Here is an 18,734-nt window from a genome sequence, read left to right on the forward strand (position 1 = left end):
GGCAGGATGAGCATCGCAGCTCTATATTGATTCTGTGTGTGTAGTGTCAGTGGACAATATTCAATAAGTCCCCTGGTGAAGTCTTCACAGTTTAACCAGGTATTGGGATGATTACTATCAATCTGACATGTCAGGGGTGTAATCTTCCAATTCATTGCCTGTCCTCCATAGTTTAATCTCGTCAAACACCCTGTTATTACAATTTCTCTCTATGCAAATATGTTTTATTTGAACATTAACAGATCAAAAACATTAACATAATAATACAGTTCATTTAAACCAAATGTGTTTTCCCCCCTACTGAAAAACCTGTGTGCTTGAATGTAACTTTTGTTAGTCTATGCAACAATGTTTTGGCTACCTGACACCAGCCAAATAACACTGTAAAACCCTAGCCAATACCATGTTTGTTAATACATAGGTTTTAGAACACTCAATGTAAAGTGACTTTTGAAAGCAGTTTAAAGTTGTTTCTTATAAACTCTTAGATCCCACCTCCTCGGTAACTCTGTAGCCTACCGACACCATTAGTGGCGAGGGGTGGATCATGTGATCCGATTCCACACTTTGGACGCCATTTTGGAGGAAAGTTTGGGAATTCCTGATACATTGGTGGAAAAAAAGAGGAGGGGAGAGCGCCGAGCAAGGGAACTTTAACTTGTGGAAATATTGCCGGACCGAGAGAGATAAAGACAGGAGAGCGGGAAACGAGTAATTCAGCACTCGGAAACGAAAATAGGATTTACTCCCTAATGCACAGACTGAACTTTGGGATTTTTTTACTTGCAGTTTCTTCTGCCACTTTGAACTAGACACGTTCTCAGATTTTCAGGCTGCTCAATGAATTGCACAGTACAGGGCAGGGCTTGCTGAGAACCGGGTTGTTTATGTTTAGTGTATGAGAGTTGATTGGAGATACGAACGTGAGAGTTGATTGGAGATACGAACGTGACATACGGCAATAGGGTGTCACAAAGGTGTTAGTAGGAAAGTGGTGTCGGAATCTTGCCCTGCGCTGTCACTATTGGCGGGTGGCAGTATCTTAAATGAACCCTGTCACTTAACCCTGCCAGCGATACAAGCTGGTCACATTGGCATTCACGGCAGGTCATCTGAATAGGCTATAATCTACAAAAAATTGGATTCATTGAATGTTTGTAGTCCAGTAAGAAATAAAACTGTGCCTTTTGTAGTCTATTGAACAGGCGGGAGCTATAGCGCACATTGCGTTTTTGAGGAGAGAATAGACTAGTTTCTGTTCATGCTAAAACGGTGCAAACTCCTGGCTCTGCCCCTCTGGCAACAGTAGCAAAGGATATCTGAAGCAAGGGAGTGTAGGCTACAACACCCAACATTAGCCCGCACGAAACAGTGCCTGCGTTTACTTTTCCGCTGCACTTGGGAGCTGTCATGCCTATACGAAAGAAAGGTGAGAATCCTTTTCGTCTGTTTTGTGATAGATAGCACATCACATGTAATGGCAGCCTGCTATGAAAGCGATATGCTACAGAATGTCAATAGCTGTAGCAAGCTAAAGCAAACGACAGCAGGCCAATGCAGATGAAAAGAAACATTGTTGCCAGTTCATGGTGTTGCCACCTCAACTGATATCGTGCAACAAATATAGCGACAGTCAGAGACACATATGTTGCATGTTGCACGTGAGTTGTTGCCAATGCATTCTGCCACCTGACTGTCTCAGTCACCGATTTTAAATATGAAACCCTTAGCCAGTCGGTTGATATCACATAGCCATATCAAGCCTAATGCTTGAATTTGATTGTGTATCAATGTAGTTGCCATTCATTGAGTCATTGCCTTGTTGGTTGTTGATATGTTTTGTTTACAGATGCTGAAAGAGCTTTACTACTCATGGAGGAATACAAGACGAAACTTGGACAGACAGAAGACCGACAACTCAGACAGTCACTAGAAAGAGTCATCAACATCTTTCAGAGCAACCTCTTTCAAGCCTTGATAGGTATGAAACCCCTTCCATTCAAACCTAGGCCTAATGTGTTCACAAACACAAAAGTCTGTCAAATCAGTCGACTTCCACTACTTTTTCCTGTGTATTGTCAGTGTCACCTGCCTAACCTGCTTGAGCAATACAAACAGGTTTTTCTGTTTTTACCGTAACCTGCCTCTCCCCCACCCGGAGCGCGCTGATCTCGCCATGCTGGAGTATTTTACCCAGCAAGGAAGACAGTCATTTGATTCAAACAGAATGGTCATTATAAATCAGTTCATTCTAATATTTTCAAGTTATCCTGTGCCTTCTCGGGGCAGCAGGTAGCTTAGTGGTTAAGAGCGTTGTGCCAGTAACCGAAAGGTCGCTGGTTCTAATCCCCGAGACGACTAGGTGAAAAATCTGTCGATGTGCCCTTGAGCAAGGCACTTCACCCTAATTGCTCCTGTAAGTCGCTCTGGATAAGAGCGTCTGCTAAATGACCAATTTATTTTTTATTTTATTTTTCTCTAGGGCTTCATAACAGTAATACCATAGTAACTAGTACACTACTAACTAACTTCATTTGTTTTGTTTCCTATCGCTACAATTCCGTCATTCTTTTAGTTTACTGACTTAGTAATAACTTTCTTGTTCCCAAAGTAGCCTACTTGGCGTGAGGGCAGCCTAGTGTAACGTCCTGTCCTATAGGCTTCGGCACCACAGCAACCCTACAGAGCAGGAATTCCCAATGTGTTGTTCATTTTGGCGTGCACAATGTTTCACCGGCTAGCCCCTCCTCTCTCCTTATTGTAGTATTGACCCAGAAGTGGTGGTTTTCTGGAGCCTGGCCTTATACCAAGAACCTGTCTCGACTGTCTTGAGTTACATCTCTGTTTTTAAACAGTGTGTGTGCGTGCGTTTGCTATGTTTCCCCTTTTACAGGCCCTGCATTGCAGTATAAGGCTAGTATATATATATATATACTTTTTTTTTTTTTTTTTTTACAGCCGATTTAAACTACTGATTTCAGCACCCAAAGAATTAAACACAACATTGTTCTGAAATCAGTAGTTTTTGATAAAAACGTCATTTCACGTGACGTCAGAGCTGCAGTCCGCCCACACTAGTCACCGCTCAAGTCCATCGTAAATCGTGGAGTTGAGTTTAGTCGGCTAGTATTTTTTACTGTTTCTAATGAATATAGGCCTACCCAGGTTGAGAGTCGTCTATTTTCTATAATCTGTTTCAGGAGCCAATAAAGGGTACGTGTGTTGTACTGTAGATTTTTGGACTTTGTAACAACACCTCTTCTAATATGACCTTTGGATCTAAAGTCTGCCTGTAAGATAATCGGCTGCTCAGTAGACAGATACTGGCTGTTGCTTTACTCCATTTTTGTTGTTTCTCCAACAAAAGTTGAAGAATGGTCACATTTGATCATAGCAGTACTCATGTTACATTTCTTAAGAGTAAGAGAAGATGTTGTGAACCGGTGCTTGACATCAGTTGTTCGAGGATGAAAGATTCCATTAACAACCCTGTCAACTCTGGGAAGACATTTTTTTATGTGATAGAACTTCCAGTCCGGACAGTTAGGCTAACTCATTTGATTCCTTTCCACCAGCCCACCCCTAGGGCCACCACCACCCCTACAGTAACTCATATGGGTGTTGTGTTGTTGTAGATTGGATTGAAACCCCTCCATTCACTGGTGTAATTGAAGAGCATGGCTTCTTGATTGGCTAACCACTCCTCATTGTCCTCCTTTACATGCTCTTTTAATCTCATTAGCTGGTTCCCCTGGACCTCCATATCTCTCCCTCTCTCCGCTGTCTCTCCCCTGTCTCTCCCTCTCTCTCCCGTCTCTCCCCTGTCTCTCCCCTGTCTCCCCCCTGTCTCTCTCCTCTGTCTCCCCCCTGTCTCTCCCCCCTGTCTCTCCCCCCTGTCTCTCTCCCCTGTCTCTCCTCTGTCTCTCCCCTGTCTCTCCTCTGGCTCTCCCCTGTCTCTCTCCTGTCTCTCTCCCCTGTCTCTCCCCTGTCTCTCCTCTCTCTCTCTCACTCTCACTCTCTTTCCATGTTTCTCCCTCTCGCTCTCTGTCTCTCCCTGTTTCTCTCTCTCTCTCCCTGTCTTTCCCTGTTTTTCTCTCCCTGTTTCTCTCACTCTCTCTCTCTGTCTCTCTGTCTCTCTGTCTCTCTGTCTCTTTGTCTCTTTCTGTCTCTCCCTGTTTCTCCCGACCCTAGGGTTTCATTCTTTGATCAATTCACACACAGGATATTTCTTGACCTTGACCCTTGCATGGACACACAAGTTCCTGCATTATACACACATGACTGACTGCTGATAAATACTCAGAAATACAGTGCAGTAATCTAACACACACACACACACACACACACACACACACACACACACACACACACTCCCTCTGACCCTCTCTCGTTCACTCCTCCCTCCCTCCTGTTGGGTCCTGTTGTTGGTTGCTGATGAAAAAGTGGGATAGGATGGGAAGCAATCTGCGCTGTGTAAGATATGTATGATAAGAGTCAGGAGTGTAATCCGTCTACTGACATGATTACTCTGATGCTACTGCTGGTAATCCCTTCTGATTTACTTGCTTGTCAGAGAGGAGTCTTCAGGGGAGAGTGTATGTTAGTGTGTGTTAGTGTGTTAGTGAGTTAGTGTGTGTTAGTGAGTTAGTGTGTGTTAGTGTGTGTTAGTGAGTGCGTGTCACTTCTCAATACGTAGATCTAATTGTACAGCAGCTTTATCCAACTCTTATTTGACCTCATCGCTGGGCAGCAGGAGAAGTCGCTGGTTTTGGTTGAATAGTGCCCCAGGTCTGTTTTACTGTACAAATATGAATGTGTCTACTGCACTCAAAACATTCAAAACCTTTTTATAGCTGGTTTTATTTTTAGGGCTTCGGCAGCTGTATCAAACCACCTGGATAGAGATTGAGTGTGCGTATGTTCATATGTATGTAAGTGTGTGTTTGCTGAATTGTGTTTGAGAAGGGAGGATACAGTTTAATCTGAATTGCATAGACACACCCAAGGTGATTAATTACATTCATGGCATGCTTTGAAACCTGATGAAAAGCACACTACAAATTGTGTGGGGGAAAGTCTAACTCACTTCATCCTCCTCTTCCTTCTCCTCTTCCTCTTCCTCCTCTTCCTCCCCCTGTATGTGTCAGAGAGCTGTATAGAGCTCCACTCAGGGCCCATTGTGCCACACCAGGGTATCCTGCTCTAATTATTTCCTATAGCAGCCTATCCTATATATAGTCTCAGGCAGTCTTTAGTGGTGCAAGGTGAATACAGCAGGCAGGCAGGCAGGCCAGCTATCTTCAGGAAGGGATGGACGGAAAAGTGTGTCTTTGGCCTCAGAGAAACAGCGTCTTGATTTTGACATTTTGGGTATTGCCAATGTCAAACACTAAGTTGTAAAGGGACCTGCCATGCAGGGCCTGCTATAAGCTGCCTCCAGTGTGTGTGTGTGTGTGTATGTTCTCCTGCCACCTACACACTCTTCCCTGGTCTCCTATCTCAGGTATCTGGTAATGCTATGATGCGTTGCTGACCTGCATTCAGAGGTGGTCGGCTTAGGTCAGTCCCCTCTTAGCAGGTCAGAGTCAGCATGCCTTGACCTGGTGCCCAGGGGTTAGAGGTGAGAGGTCAGGGGCAGGGCATTACTAGACCTTGACTAACTTTAACCCTCTGGAGGACTACATAAAAAAAAAAAGCTAGAATGACAGGAATACAGTAGTGATAAGCAGTAGTACTGTACTTTCTCTCACATATGATGTAAGGTAAGCGGTTTACCATCGGGGTTCCCTCCAGTGTAATTCCTTCCTGTGGCAGGTTGTAACCTGAGACAGTGATCAATAATCCTGGGCTTTCTCCTTAAGTGTTGTATATCAGAGCCTTACCTCCTTACCTGGTCTAGGCTCTACCATGCCCTGGAAACATCACACTGACTGGAGGAAGGGCAGGCCAGGGCGTGCCAGGGCAGCTGTGCCCTCTGCAGAATCATGCCTAACTCAGAGCTATATATATAAAATCAAATCAGATTGACGTTGGTGTACGTACGCTAGTGTAGTCTCTGGTGATTGGTCCTGAATCCCTACCAGTCCTGTTTGCACATCTGTAAACCACCACATGCACTGTATTTACCAAGCAGTTAGCCAAGCTAAGCTCCCTAGTGAAAGGCTACACATAGCCAAGTCGTGTGAGTAAGGGCTAAAATGGGTAGTGTACACACGCACATGATGTGAGAGCTAATTGTCACTTAGTTGGTGCAGTTGTTTCAGTGAAGGATCAGATCCAGATCAGATCTGCAGCTCAATCACAGAATGGAACACATGAAGAGTAAAATAAATGTTTGAACTAGATATTAACCTATATTGATAACCGATAACCGATATCCAATAAATAGGATGGAAAAAAGGAAATCTCATGCATATCTGATCATTTGGGGCCGTTCTCATGATGTATCATTATTGTCACAATGTAAGAAATCAACATTTGAACCATATTTCTTGGACAATTACTATTTTGGAACTCATTAAGCTTTGGCTGTATCCAGACTGTCATACCTTCATACGGACCTTGTGCCATACCGGGATATTCAGTAATACCGGCACTGAACACAAAGGGCGCTGTATTCAAACCCCGCTGATACTTTGTAATCCGAAGGTTAGCAATGCTAACAAGTGCATGTAATAATCCCATAGAGAACTATACTGAACAAAAATAGAAAACGCAAAATGCAGCAATTTCAATGATTTTACTGAGTTCCAGTTCATATGAGGGAATCTGTCAATTGAAATCAATTCATTAGGCCCTAATCTATGGATTTCACATGACTGGGAATACAGATATGCTGCACAACAGTGAGTGACTCACAAGGCTCCGGTCTCTTGTCGTTGTGTGCTTGTAAACAAACACCACGTGATGAGTGACTGGGGACTACTGTAAGCTTCATAATAATGTGACCGGTGAAATGAAGAACACAATGTTATCTCCTAAAGTATTGCACAAGTTGACTGCAGGTATTTACTTAAAAAGTACCTACAAATATTCAAATGTATAAAAAAAAACGTATAATAAATAGTTTCAACGGTATTGATAAACCATCCCGTGGCTTTTACCAAATACCCCGGTATACGGTAATAACGGTATACCATACAAGCCTAGATCTCAGTGTGGAAAAATGACACGTTCATTTCCCCGCTGCAAAACAGTATATCGGCGGATATATATCGGTATCGCTAAGCTTTGTCCCCCACAAAAAATCGGAATTGGTATTGGACCCCAAAAAACCATTGGTTGGGCTCTAGTTTGAGCTTTTTCTGTCACTCTGCACCACCTTATTTCGGAGGCAACTTAGCACCCTAATAGGCATTGGCTGTACTTGCATCACCACTATTCACTGCTAGTTTCATTCAGACATGGCTTCAAATACTACCTGGCTTCCTGTTCTTAAAGTGGAACTGAAACGCTCAAATCAACCTACATTGTTTTACATGTTGATGTTAGGTAACCTTGTTGAACGTGATGTTATGAAAATGCTTTCAGAACATAATATTATATATTTTTTTGAGCACATGCTTGGAGAGATGTGGCCGCAGCGCCTAGCACATGCTTGGAGAGATGTAGCTTCAGCCATATTGAAACAACGTCATGGGAATGGTAGAGTGTCCGCACGCCTACTTTACTCATGGCTTTTTGGTTCCCAATCAGAGGCAGCTGTAGCTCGTTGTCTCTGATTGGGGACCATACTTAGGCAGCCTTTTGGCACCAGTCAGTTGTGGGATCTTGTTCCGTGTGAGGTATGTTATTTTGTCTACCTAGGACTTCACGTTTCGGCCGTTTAGCAGAGGAGGCCGCCAGATTAAGGGGGTCATTGGTGCAGAGGGAGCAGAAGGAAAGTGTAGAGGCACGGCGAGAGGAGCTGGTTAGGCAGCAGAAGGAGCGGGGGTTAATGAAGGAACCCAGTCCCGCTCCTCGCACCAATCAAGTGGTGCGTGTCGCCAGTCCGGTCCGGCCCATTCCTGATTCTCGCACTAAGCCAGTGGTGGGTGTTCCCAGTATGGTTCGGCCCGTTCCTGCTCCTCGCATCAAGCCAGTGGTGCGCATCGCCAGCCCGGTCCGGCCTGTTGCTGTCCCTCGCAACAAGTCAGTGGTGCGCGTCGCCAGCCCGGTCCGGCCTGTTCCTGTCCCTCGCACCAAGCCAGTGGTGCGCGTCGCCAGCCCGGTCCGGCCTGTTCCTGTCTCTCGCACCAAGTCAGTGGTGCGCGTCGCCAGCCCGGCCCGGCCTGTTCCTGCCCCTCGCACCAAGCCAGTGGTGCGCGTCGCCAGCCCAGTCCGGCCCGTTCCTGCGCCCCGCACCAAGCCAGTGGTGCGTGTGTCCAGTCCGGCACGGCCCGTTCCTGCTCCCCGCACCAAGCCAGGGGTGCGCGTCGTCAGCCCAGTCCGGCCCGTTCCTGCTCCCCGCATCAAGCCAGTGGTGCGTGTGTCCAGTCCGGCACGGCCCGTGCCTGTTCCACCGGTGCCTGGTCCAGCTCCGGTCAGCGGCTCCACTCCGGAGCCAGAGCAATCCGCTCCACCGGGGTCCAGTCCAGCTCCGGCCAGCGGCTCCACTCCGGAGCCGGATCCGCCTCCGAGGCGGAATGCCTACCCGGCCCCTACCCTATTAGGTTTATGTGGCGCGGTCGGAGTCCGCACCTTTGGGGGGGGGGTACTGTCACGCCCTGTCACGGTTATTTGTTGAGTCAGGGTGTGTATATTTCGTGTTGTGTTTATTTCTATGTTTAGTTTCTAGATCGTTGAGATCTATGTTGGCCAGGGTGGTTCCCAATCAGAGGCAGCTGTAGCTCGTTGTCTCTGATTGGGGACCATACTTAGGCAGCCTTTTGGCACCAGTCAGTTGTGGGATCTTGTTCCGTGTGAGGTATGTTATTTTGTCTACCTAGGACTTCACGTTTCGTTTGTTGTTTTGTCGTGTGTTCAGTACGTAAATAAATATGAATACATATCACGCTGCGCCTTGGTCCTTCTCGTTAATGAACGAGCGTGACAGTCCGGTCAAAAACCCGCGCTTTGAGCTCATTCAGCTGTAGGATACATCTAGCTACTGTTACCCAACATTAGTATTTATTTCACCTTTATTTAACCAGGTAAGCCAGTTGAGAACTAGTTCTCATTTACCACTGCGACCTGGCCAAGATAAAGCAAAGCAGAGCGATTAAAAACAACAACAACACAGAGGTACATATGGGGTAAACAAAACGTACAGTCAATAACACAATAGAAAATCTATATACAGTGTGTGCAAATGTAGTAAGTTATGGAGGTAAGGCAATAACTAGGCCATAGTGCAAAATAATTACAATTTAGTATTAACACTGGAGTGATAGATGTGCAGAAGATGATGTGCAAATAGAGATACTGGGGTGCAAATGAGCAAAATAAATAACAATGTAAATAACAGTATGGGGATGAGGTAGTTGGGTGGGCTAATTACAGATGGGCTGTGTACAGGTACAGTGATCGGTAAGCTGCTCTGACAACTGATGCTTTAAGTTAGTGAGGGAGATAAGTGTCTCCAGCTTCAGAGGTTTTTGCAGTTCGTTCCAGTCATTGGCAGCAGAGAACTGAAAGGAATGGCGGCCAAAGGAGGTGTTGGCTTTGGGGATGACCAGTGAGATATACCTGCTGGAACGCATATTACGGGTGGGTGTTGCTATGGTGACCAATGAGCTAAGATAAGGCGGGGATTTGCCTAGAAGTGATTAATAGATGACCTGGAGCCAGTGGATTTGGCGACGAATATGTAGTGAGGGCCAGCCAATGAGAGCATACAGGTCACAATGGTGGGTAGTATATGGGGCTTTGGTGACAAAATGGATGGCACTGTGATAGACTACATCCAATTTGCTGAGTAGAGTGCTGGAAATTGTTCTGTAAATGACATCGCCGAAGTCAAGGATCGGTAGGATAGTCAGTTTTACGAGGGCATGTTTAGCAGCATGAGTGAAGGAGGCTTTGTTGCGAAATAGGAAGCCGATTCTAGATTTAACTTTGGATTGGAGATGCTTAATGTGAGTCTGGAAGGAGAGTTTACGGTCTAACCAGACACCTAGGTATTTGTAGTTGTCCACATATTCTAAGTCAGACCCGCCGAGAGTAGTGATTCTAGTCGGGCGGGCGGGTGCAAGCAGCGTTCGATTGAAGAGCATGCATTTAGTTTTACTAGCGTTTAAGAGGTCCAGTGATTCAGTGATTCCGGCAGAAAATCCGATATGCTCTGGGTCGATAGCACGCTGTGCAGACTGGCCGATAATTGTCCAGGCTAGAGCTGGCTGGTAGGTAGTGCAGGCCATGGACAGTGGTGAAGACCGCTAACGGTGGCTAATAGCAAGTAGCTAGTTAGTTGGCTAGCTGGCTAGTTTCAGCCATAGGTTCTTGATAATAATAAAGAAATAATAGAATCCGTTCCACATTGGGTGAGGCGGGTTGCAGGAAAGTATATTTAGTTAAAGGATGGAAAGTGAGATAGAGAAATATATACGAAAAAATACAAAAAACTAAATAATAATAATATGCCATTTAGCAGACGCTTTTATCCAAAGCGACTTACAGTCGTGCGTGCATACATTTTTGTGTATGGGTGGTCCCGGGGATCGAACCCACTACCTTGGCGTTACAAGCGCCGTGCTCTACCAGCTGAGCTACAGAGGCTATTTACACGAGGACACAACAGAAAACACAACCGCACTGCATGACATCCACAATAACAATAACAATAACAAAGCAGTTACCTAGCATCGATTAAGCCTGTATAGTTCAGTCAAAAACCCACTTGAACATGTTTGTGGTATAGCTGCGTTAAACATTACAGTAGTTTTGACATTGGCATCGGATCGTACTGTGTTAGCCGAAGTTAGCCTGAAAGCTAGACGCAAACAAGGTTAGTAAGCTAACTGCATGGTAATGCCCACAATAATAAAGTCAAATTTGCAGGCAGATCATGTGCACTATGTATGACACGGTATTCAATATGGTTTGCGGTGAAGGACTACAGATATGCCAAACCTAGGAGAGGCTAGAAACAGCTGGATAGAAAAACGAGTGTTCAGTCAATGCAAGCTAGCTAGCTAGGTGTCTGTTATGAAAGAGTTAGATACATTTTTACATTTTAGTCATTTAGCAGACACTCTTATCCAGAGAGACTTACAGTTAGTGAATACATATTTTTTTATATATACTGGCCCCCCGTGGGAATTGAACCCAAGTGAGCTACATCCCTGCCAGCCATTCCCTCCCCTACCCTGGACGACACTGGGCCAATTGTGCGCCGCCCATGAGTCTCCCGGTCGCGGCCGGCTGCGACAGAGCCTGGATTCGAACCAGGATCTCTAGTGGCACAGTGCCTTAGACCACTGCGCCACTCAGGAGTAGGTTATGTAGGTTACAGACATGTAGGTTTGTTAACAGTGTTCACTCTGTCAGGTTTTGGCCATGACTGTTCGGGTTTTGGTCACTAGATGTCCCCATTGCACCTTTTTGTACCTTTTGTTTTTCTTGCTCTAATTATTGTTTGCACCTGTAGGTCATTCCCTTGTTAGTATTTAAACCCTGTGTGTTCCTCAGTTCCTTGCTCAGTGTTTGTAAGTTAGCACCCAGCCCCAGCCCAAGCCTTGTTTTTATAGATTTTTCTCTGGTGGGATTTTCCAGAGGTTCTCTGGTTTAGTTCTTGTGTTTTGTTTGAGTAGTCTTTTGAGGTTTGTTTTTTTTTCCCTGCTGTTTTTTACCACTTTGTGGAGTTTCTTTTGTTTTTGGAGGTTTTCCTCTTTGTGCATCTTGGCTGTATTTTTGGACATTGTGGATTTAGCTTCTTTGCCTGAAGATTTTGTTCTTTAATAAACCACCATCTCTAGTACAGCTGTGTCTGCCTCATCTTCTGGGTTCTGACAATTATTAGTGACTGTTTCTCGCACCGGGTCGTGACACACTCCTATTATATCAATTGCAGTTAGTTGTGAGATTTACCAAATTATGCGTGGTGAAATCAATAGTCCATATTAAAATCCTGCACTGAAGCAAGCTTTTCTGCTAACGTCACTAGCTAGCAAAATATCCATCAATAGCTGATGGTTTTCGACTAGCTGGCTAGCTATGATAGCCCAATTTGCACAGCATACTTTTTGTGGATGAATTTATCATCCATGTCATGTTAACTGGCTAGTCTCTAATCGGATAGCCTTCTAAAAAGGCTCTTATTTTCATAGTTTTTATTGTTGTCCAAATGAAAACATTTTCAATGAGGCTTCTAACATGCATTGTAGTCTGAGCTGCCTGTCAGACAAACCATTCAAGTGATGTCATTGTTGACACGTTATCAAGATGGCGGCACACAGTAGTCAGATGAGGCAATTTTCTAAAGTTTTAACAGAAATATGAGTTTTTCAGCAGTTTTAAGGGTAGGAACATGCATCTTTATCACAATTGGTTATCAAAATCACCATAACTTACTAAAATGTTTCAGTTCATCTTTAAGTTTTGTTTTTGCGTCTTTTACTTTCGGTTTTGTACACCAGCTTCAAACAGCTGAAAATACAATATTTCACAGCTCTTTAGAAGGTATAATGATTCTCTACACTATACTTGCTTGTTTTGTCACATAAACAGACATTTTTGCAACCAGGAAATGGCGGAGCGATTTCTGCATAGTGCATCTTTAAATATTCAATGCATTTGAACCCAGGTCTGTTTGGTCCTAGGGATATTTGAAATATTGTATTTGTAAATAAGTATAAAAAAATTATATTGGCTATTTATAGGACGTTTTTTTGAAAATACTTTCAAATACTTCAAATAGAGGTAGCTGATTTGGCCACATTATTTGAAAATACTAAAATACACAAATAATTAGTTTAAATAAAAAACAATTAAATACGTATATATTTGAGCCCAGGTCTAGTTTAATTTCAGTTTACTAGATATCCATGTTGTTAAATTAATCCATGTTTTGTAGTATTTCTGATGTGTGAACGGTCTACCCTCTACGGTCTACACTTTCCAGTAGTTAGTAAGAGTGAAGAGAGGTCTCCGCTCCATTTAGAAATGTCAGGCATGGGTTCTAGTAGTAGGTCTATTTGAAATCTCTCTTTAGCTGTTAAATCCTTAAAGTAAAGGTCATATTGAATGGGAATGAAGATCATAAACATCTGACACGGGTCACAGGGAGGGCTGGGCTTGGCCTTTACACCACTGGTTCTCTGAACTAATGTCATCAGCCCTTACTCATGTAACATGCTACTGTACATAGCTCAGAGACATCATATCACATGCCTGACATTATGCTGTTACTCTAGACGTACACGAGTGCGGTGGGCATGATAACGTGCATGTAGTACTACAAAAAAAAGGTTAATTAGGCCTATGCGTAACTTATTTTGTTGTCCGACTGGATTTATAGTAAATAAATGTTTTACTTGAGTATGGATAATGTATCAGATAATGTAGCCTCATGAGACATACTCAAACACACTTACTTACATGCTGAGACATACTGAAACACACGTACTTACATGCTGAGACATACTGAAACACACTTACTTACATGCTGAGACATACTGAAACCAGAGACATAATATACCAGTTTGAACATAGTCTGATTTATTGTGTTTTTCTAAGAACCACAACACCTAGCGCTAACAGATTCATCACTCTCCATTCCCCTCATTGACATTTCCCCATTCTCCTCCCTACTCCTCCAGAGATCCAGGAGTTTTATGAAGTGACCTTACAGGATGGCCAGACATGTGTAGAGGCAGCCAAGCCTGCAGAGCCCCCCGCTCCCCCTGTCACCCTGTGGGACTTCTCCAGCCTGCCCTCCCCCTCCACTGCTGTCACCTCTGACACCCTGCCCAGCAGCCTTACGTCCAGCATAGAGGTAAGCATACTGTGATAAGTACTTATAAGCTTTGTTATAAGCACCTTGTATGGTATAAGCCCTGTTTATAATGTCCCAATCTGGCAACCCACTCCGCTAGAACAAATGTGGTATAAAGCCAGCCTGCTGCTCACTGTTCCTATAGGCTCGCTATGGCAACTGGCAACCCCGCTCACTGTTTCCATAGCCATGCTCTATGTGTCTGGCTATGTGCCCAGTCACCATACCTTGCTCTTTGGGTGTTTGTGCTTAGGTTTAAGTCTTGAGTTTGAGTCTCTTTGTGTGTGTGAGAAAATGCTGATCCTCCTGTGGAATGTACACCACAGTAGTGTGGCTTCAGTACTACTGGCTGTCTGTGAGATGAGACGATGTGGCTCAAACGTCACTGCTCCTCTGCACCTCCTGGTCCTCTGTCCTACTACACCCACACAGTGGTTCTACCATAGAAATAGAATCCATAGAAAGGCCTTGGAATCTCTAACCCTGGCATGACTGGTAAACTCATGGATACACTCGCACCTCGCAATGGCTGCCAGTCCACTAGGGCTGACCCCATTTTTAGTCGACTGGTCGATTGTTTGGTCATAGGCTGTTGATCAACAGCGTTTTATTTTTTGCCAAGCGGTCGCAAATGTTATATCTTATTTTTATGGCACATGAGGGCTGCACAAGGCGCATCTCTCTCCCACCAATTTGTGCGCATTCATAATTTCATGACTTCCTCGTGTGAATTGTTTGCTCTTTGATTGTTAGTGTCTACCGATTCCATTACATATATCACTAGTAGTAATGTTTACCGTTCATTCCCATCATTTCTAATCTACAATGTTTGTTTGGTTTTGGTAATTTATGTTAATGCTCTCAATATATAATTATTACAGCCGTTTCCCCGTCCTCATTGTCCGAGTGGACACGTTGTTTGCTGAGCTCACTATGCTAGATTTATGAGAAACAAGTTTTGGTTTATTTGATTGCATTTACGAGTTTTGTCAATGTATTCGTTGTCTGATAGTATTTCTGGTTGTCTTAACTCACCACCACCAATGAGCTGGAACTGAACAAACACCACGTGATAAGTGACTGGGGACTACTGTAAGCTTCATAATAATGTGACCGGTGAAATGAAGAACACCATGTTCTTTATCTCCTAAAGTATTGCACAAGTTGACTGCAGGTATTTTCAAAGTAATTTTTTTGCTTTTTATTCACCTCAAACAGCAAGTAAACAAAGTCTATTTTTACATCCATTGAGAATGACAATAGTTCCTCAATGTATTTGAAAAATCTTTCCAGCTCTCTCCCTTTCGCTAATGACCTAGCCTCGGCGTGAAAGGGAAAAATGTTATACTCTGATCCAGTGGAAACGTCATAAAATACCTGATTACTTCTTATCCCTTGCACAAATAAAGCTGACTGGTGCTGGAAATTGAAAACTACAGTGCCTTGCAAAAGTATTCATCCCCCTTGGCGTTTTTCCTATTTTGTTGCATTACAACCTGTAATTTAAATGGATTTTTATTTGGATTTCATGTAATGGATATACACAAAATAGTGAAGTGAAATGAAAAAAATAACTTGTTTCAGAAATTCTCAAAAATAAATAATGGAAAAGTGGTACGTGCATATGTATTCACCCCCTTTGCTATGAAGCCCCTAAATAAGATCTGGTGCAACCAATTACCTTCAGAAGTCACATAATTAGTTAAATAAAGTCCACCAGTGTGCAATCTAAGTGTCACATGATCTCAGTATATATACACCTGTTCTGAAAGGTCCCAGAGTCTGCAACACCACTAAGCAAGGGGCACCACCAAGCAAGCGGCACCATGAAGACCAAGGAGCTCTCCAAACAGGTCAGGGACAAAGTTGTGGAGAAGTACAGATTAGGGTTGGGTTATAAAAAAATATCAGAAACTTTGAACATCCCACAGAGCACCATTAAATCCATTATGAAAAAATTGAAAGAATATGGCACCACAACAAACCTGCCAAGAGAGAGCCACCCACCAAAACTCACAGACCAGGCAAGGATGGCATTAATCAGAGAGGCAACAAAGAGACCAAAAATAACCTTGAAGGAGCTGCAAAGCTCCACAGCGGAGATTGGAGTATCTGTCCATAGGACCACTTTAAGCCATACACTCCACAGAGCTGGGCTTTACGGAAGAGTGGCCAGAAAAAAGACATTGCTTAAAGAAAAAAATAAGCAAACACGTTTGGTGTTCGCCAAAAAGCATGTGGGAGACTCCCCAAACATATGGAAGAAGGTACTCTGGTCAGATGAGACTACAATTGAGCTTTTTGGCCATCAAGGAAAACGCTATGTCTGGCACAAACCCAACACCTCTCATCACCCCGAGAACACCATCCCCACAGTGAAGCATGGTGGTGGCAGCATCATGCTGTGGGGATGTTTTTCATCGGCAGGGACTGGGAAACTGGTCAGAATTGAAGGAATAATGGATGGCGCTAAATACAGGGAAGAATGGGCAAAAATCACAGCCTTGAAGAATGGGCAAAAATCCCAGTGGATGGATGTGCCAAGCTTATAGAGACATACCCCAAGAGACTTGCAGCTGTAATTGCTGCAACAGTTGGCTCTACAATATATTGACATTGTGGGGGTGAATAGTTATGCACGCTCACGTTTTCTGTTTTTTTTGTCAACATGACAAACAAACCTCAATGCGTAGCCAATGTAATTTATAGGATCTTTATTCTTTTCAGTATATTTTCTACCTGCAATGTTTTTATTTGTTTGCTTTATGTAGGCTATTTTTACCGAGTTGGCAATAGAACACAAATACGTTATTATTATGTAAATGAAGCTGTTCCACTAAAAGATGCATATGAAAATCATAACTGGCACGCAGATCGGTAGAAATAGTGAGATAAATTGTAAATTGGCACTCCACGTGAAAACGGTTGCCGACCCCTGGTGTAGCCTATTACAGGCAACTTCAGGAGCAAAATGGCAGAATCTGCGAAGGGCAGCAGGAGCGAGTTGCGGAGGGTTGGGTTGGGAACAGTTTTTTTTTTTCTTCTTCTGGTTATCTTGATCTCTGGCACCCTCTTGAGTCATTTATGTGCCTTAATTATTTCATCAAACAGTGTGCTTAAAGCATCAGATAATCTCAGTGCATATAGTTGATTTTATTAAAACACGTGTGGCTATATATGGAAAAATGCACGTTTTAAAAAATGTCAACCAATTGATTGGTCGAAAGAACAGACAATTCTCAGTCGACCAAGAGATGACATCATTGACTTGAAAAGGGAGGCCTGTTCTATGGATTCTATTTCTATGGTTTCTACCATACAGCTGCTATGCATTCCTGTCCTGTCTCTGTCTGTCGGTCTGTCTGTCTGTCTGGCACTCATACCTCCATAGGAGCCATAGGAAGCTTCCTCCTGACAGGTGTCCTGTTCTGTCCTCCCATCATCCCATCTTGACTTCTCAGCAAGTGTGTTACCTTTTTTCCCTAATAATGAACCTTTTGTATTGAGAGAGAAATGGGGTTATAGCCATAGATATAGCACCCTGACATTATGCTCTGTGGTTATATCTGTTCATCTTTGTGTGGCATCACAATAGTAATGCGCAACTATTAAATGCTTGGCAGAAATGTAATTGTGTATTCATGCCTGATATCAAATGGTCAGTTTATGTGTTCTGTGTTGCTGATTTTGAATTCATTGATATATTATTTTAACCATATGTGCTGAAGCCTTCAAGTTACTGAGTTGGAAAATGATTTGCAGTCACCACCAGTGTCACCCAGTGCTGCTAAGCTCGGTAATAATCCATATTCTCAGATTTGATATTGCAATGGGGTTATCCCTGTTTGTTTGTTTGTTTGTTTAAGCAGGGGGTAATATTTATCTGTAAGACCTTTTTAGTTAAAGTTTAGGCTACGTTTTAAAGGATAGCTTTTCATGGCAACGTCTTTGTTGAAATGAATTGATTGTCTCTCTCTCCCCTCCCCTCCTCCCCTCCTCCTCCCTGTGAATAACATGGCCTTGGTAGGACTCCCCCCTCCTAACAGAAATACTCCTTGTGCTAGGAAAATCTTTTTCTGCCGAGTTCAGGCACGTAAGTACTCTGTTTAGACGAGGTGTGTTCTGTTCTGTCACTCCATGCCTATCTACAGTGCCTTCGGAAACTATTCAGACCCATTCCCTTTTTCCACATTTTGTTAGGTTACAGCCTTATTCTAAAATGGATTAAATGAACGTTTTCCCTCATCAATCTACACACAAAACCCCATAATGACAAAGTGAAAACAGGCTTTTAGAATATTTTGCAAATGTATTAAAATAACAAAACAGAAATACCTTATTTACATAAGTATTCAGACCCTTTGCTATGAGACTCGAAATTGAGCTCAGGTGCATCCTGTTTCCATTGATCATCTTTGAGGTGTTTCTACAACTTGATTGGAGTCCACCTGTGGTAAATTAAATTGATTGGACATGATTTGGAAAGGCACACACCTGTCTATATAAGGTCCCACAGTTATCAGTGCATGTCAGAGCAAAAACCAAGCCATGAGGCTGAAGGAATTGTCTGTAGAGTACCGAGACAGGATTGTGTCGAGGCACAGATCTGGGGAAGGGTACCAAACATTTTCTGAAGCATTGAAGGTCCCCAAGAACACAGTGACCTCCATCATTCTTAAATGGAAGAAGTTTGGCACAACCAAGACTCTTCCTAAAGCTGGCCGCCCGGCCAAACTGAGTAATCGGAGGAGAAGGGTCTTGGTCAGGGAGGTGACCAAGAACCTGATGTTCACTCTGACAGAGCTCCAGAGTTCCTCTGTGG

The 18,734-nt window shown here is 43.5% G+C and overlaps 1 protein-coding gene across 1 annotated transcript; it reads left to right on the forward strand.

The window, feature by feature from the left end:
- Nucleotides 1-608: 608 nt before the first annotated feature.
- Nucleotides 609-14,171, forward strand: LOC311131100 (disks large homolog 1-like; the record flags this gene model as incomplete). The annotated part of the gene is made up of 4 exons (XM_084163913.1): nucleotides 609-1,429; nucleotides 1,850-1,981; nucleotides 13,737-13,912; nucleotides 14,166-14,171. The coding sequence occupies exons 1-4, from the start codon at nucleotides 1,411-1,413 to the stop codon at nucleotides 14,169-14,171; spliced, it is 333 nt and encodes a 110-aa protein (XP_084020039.1). The 5' UTR covers nucleotides 609-1,410.
- Between the last annotated feature and the right edge of the window lie 4,563 nt (nucleotides 14,172-18,734).

The sequence above is a fragment of the Coregonus lavaretus genome (assembly GCF_964263955.1).
Source record: "Coregonus lavaretus genome assembly, chromosome: 6".
NCBI classification, from domain to species: Eukaryota; Metazoa; Chordata; class Actinopteri; order Salmoniformes; family Salmonidae; genus Coregonus; species Coregonus lavaretus.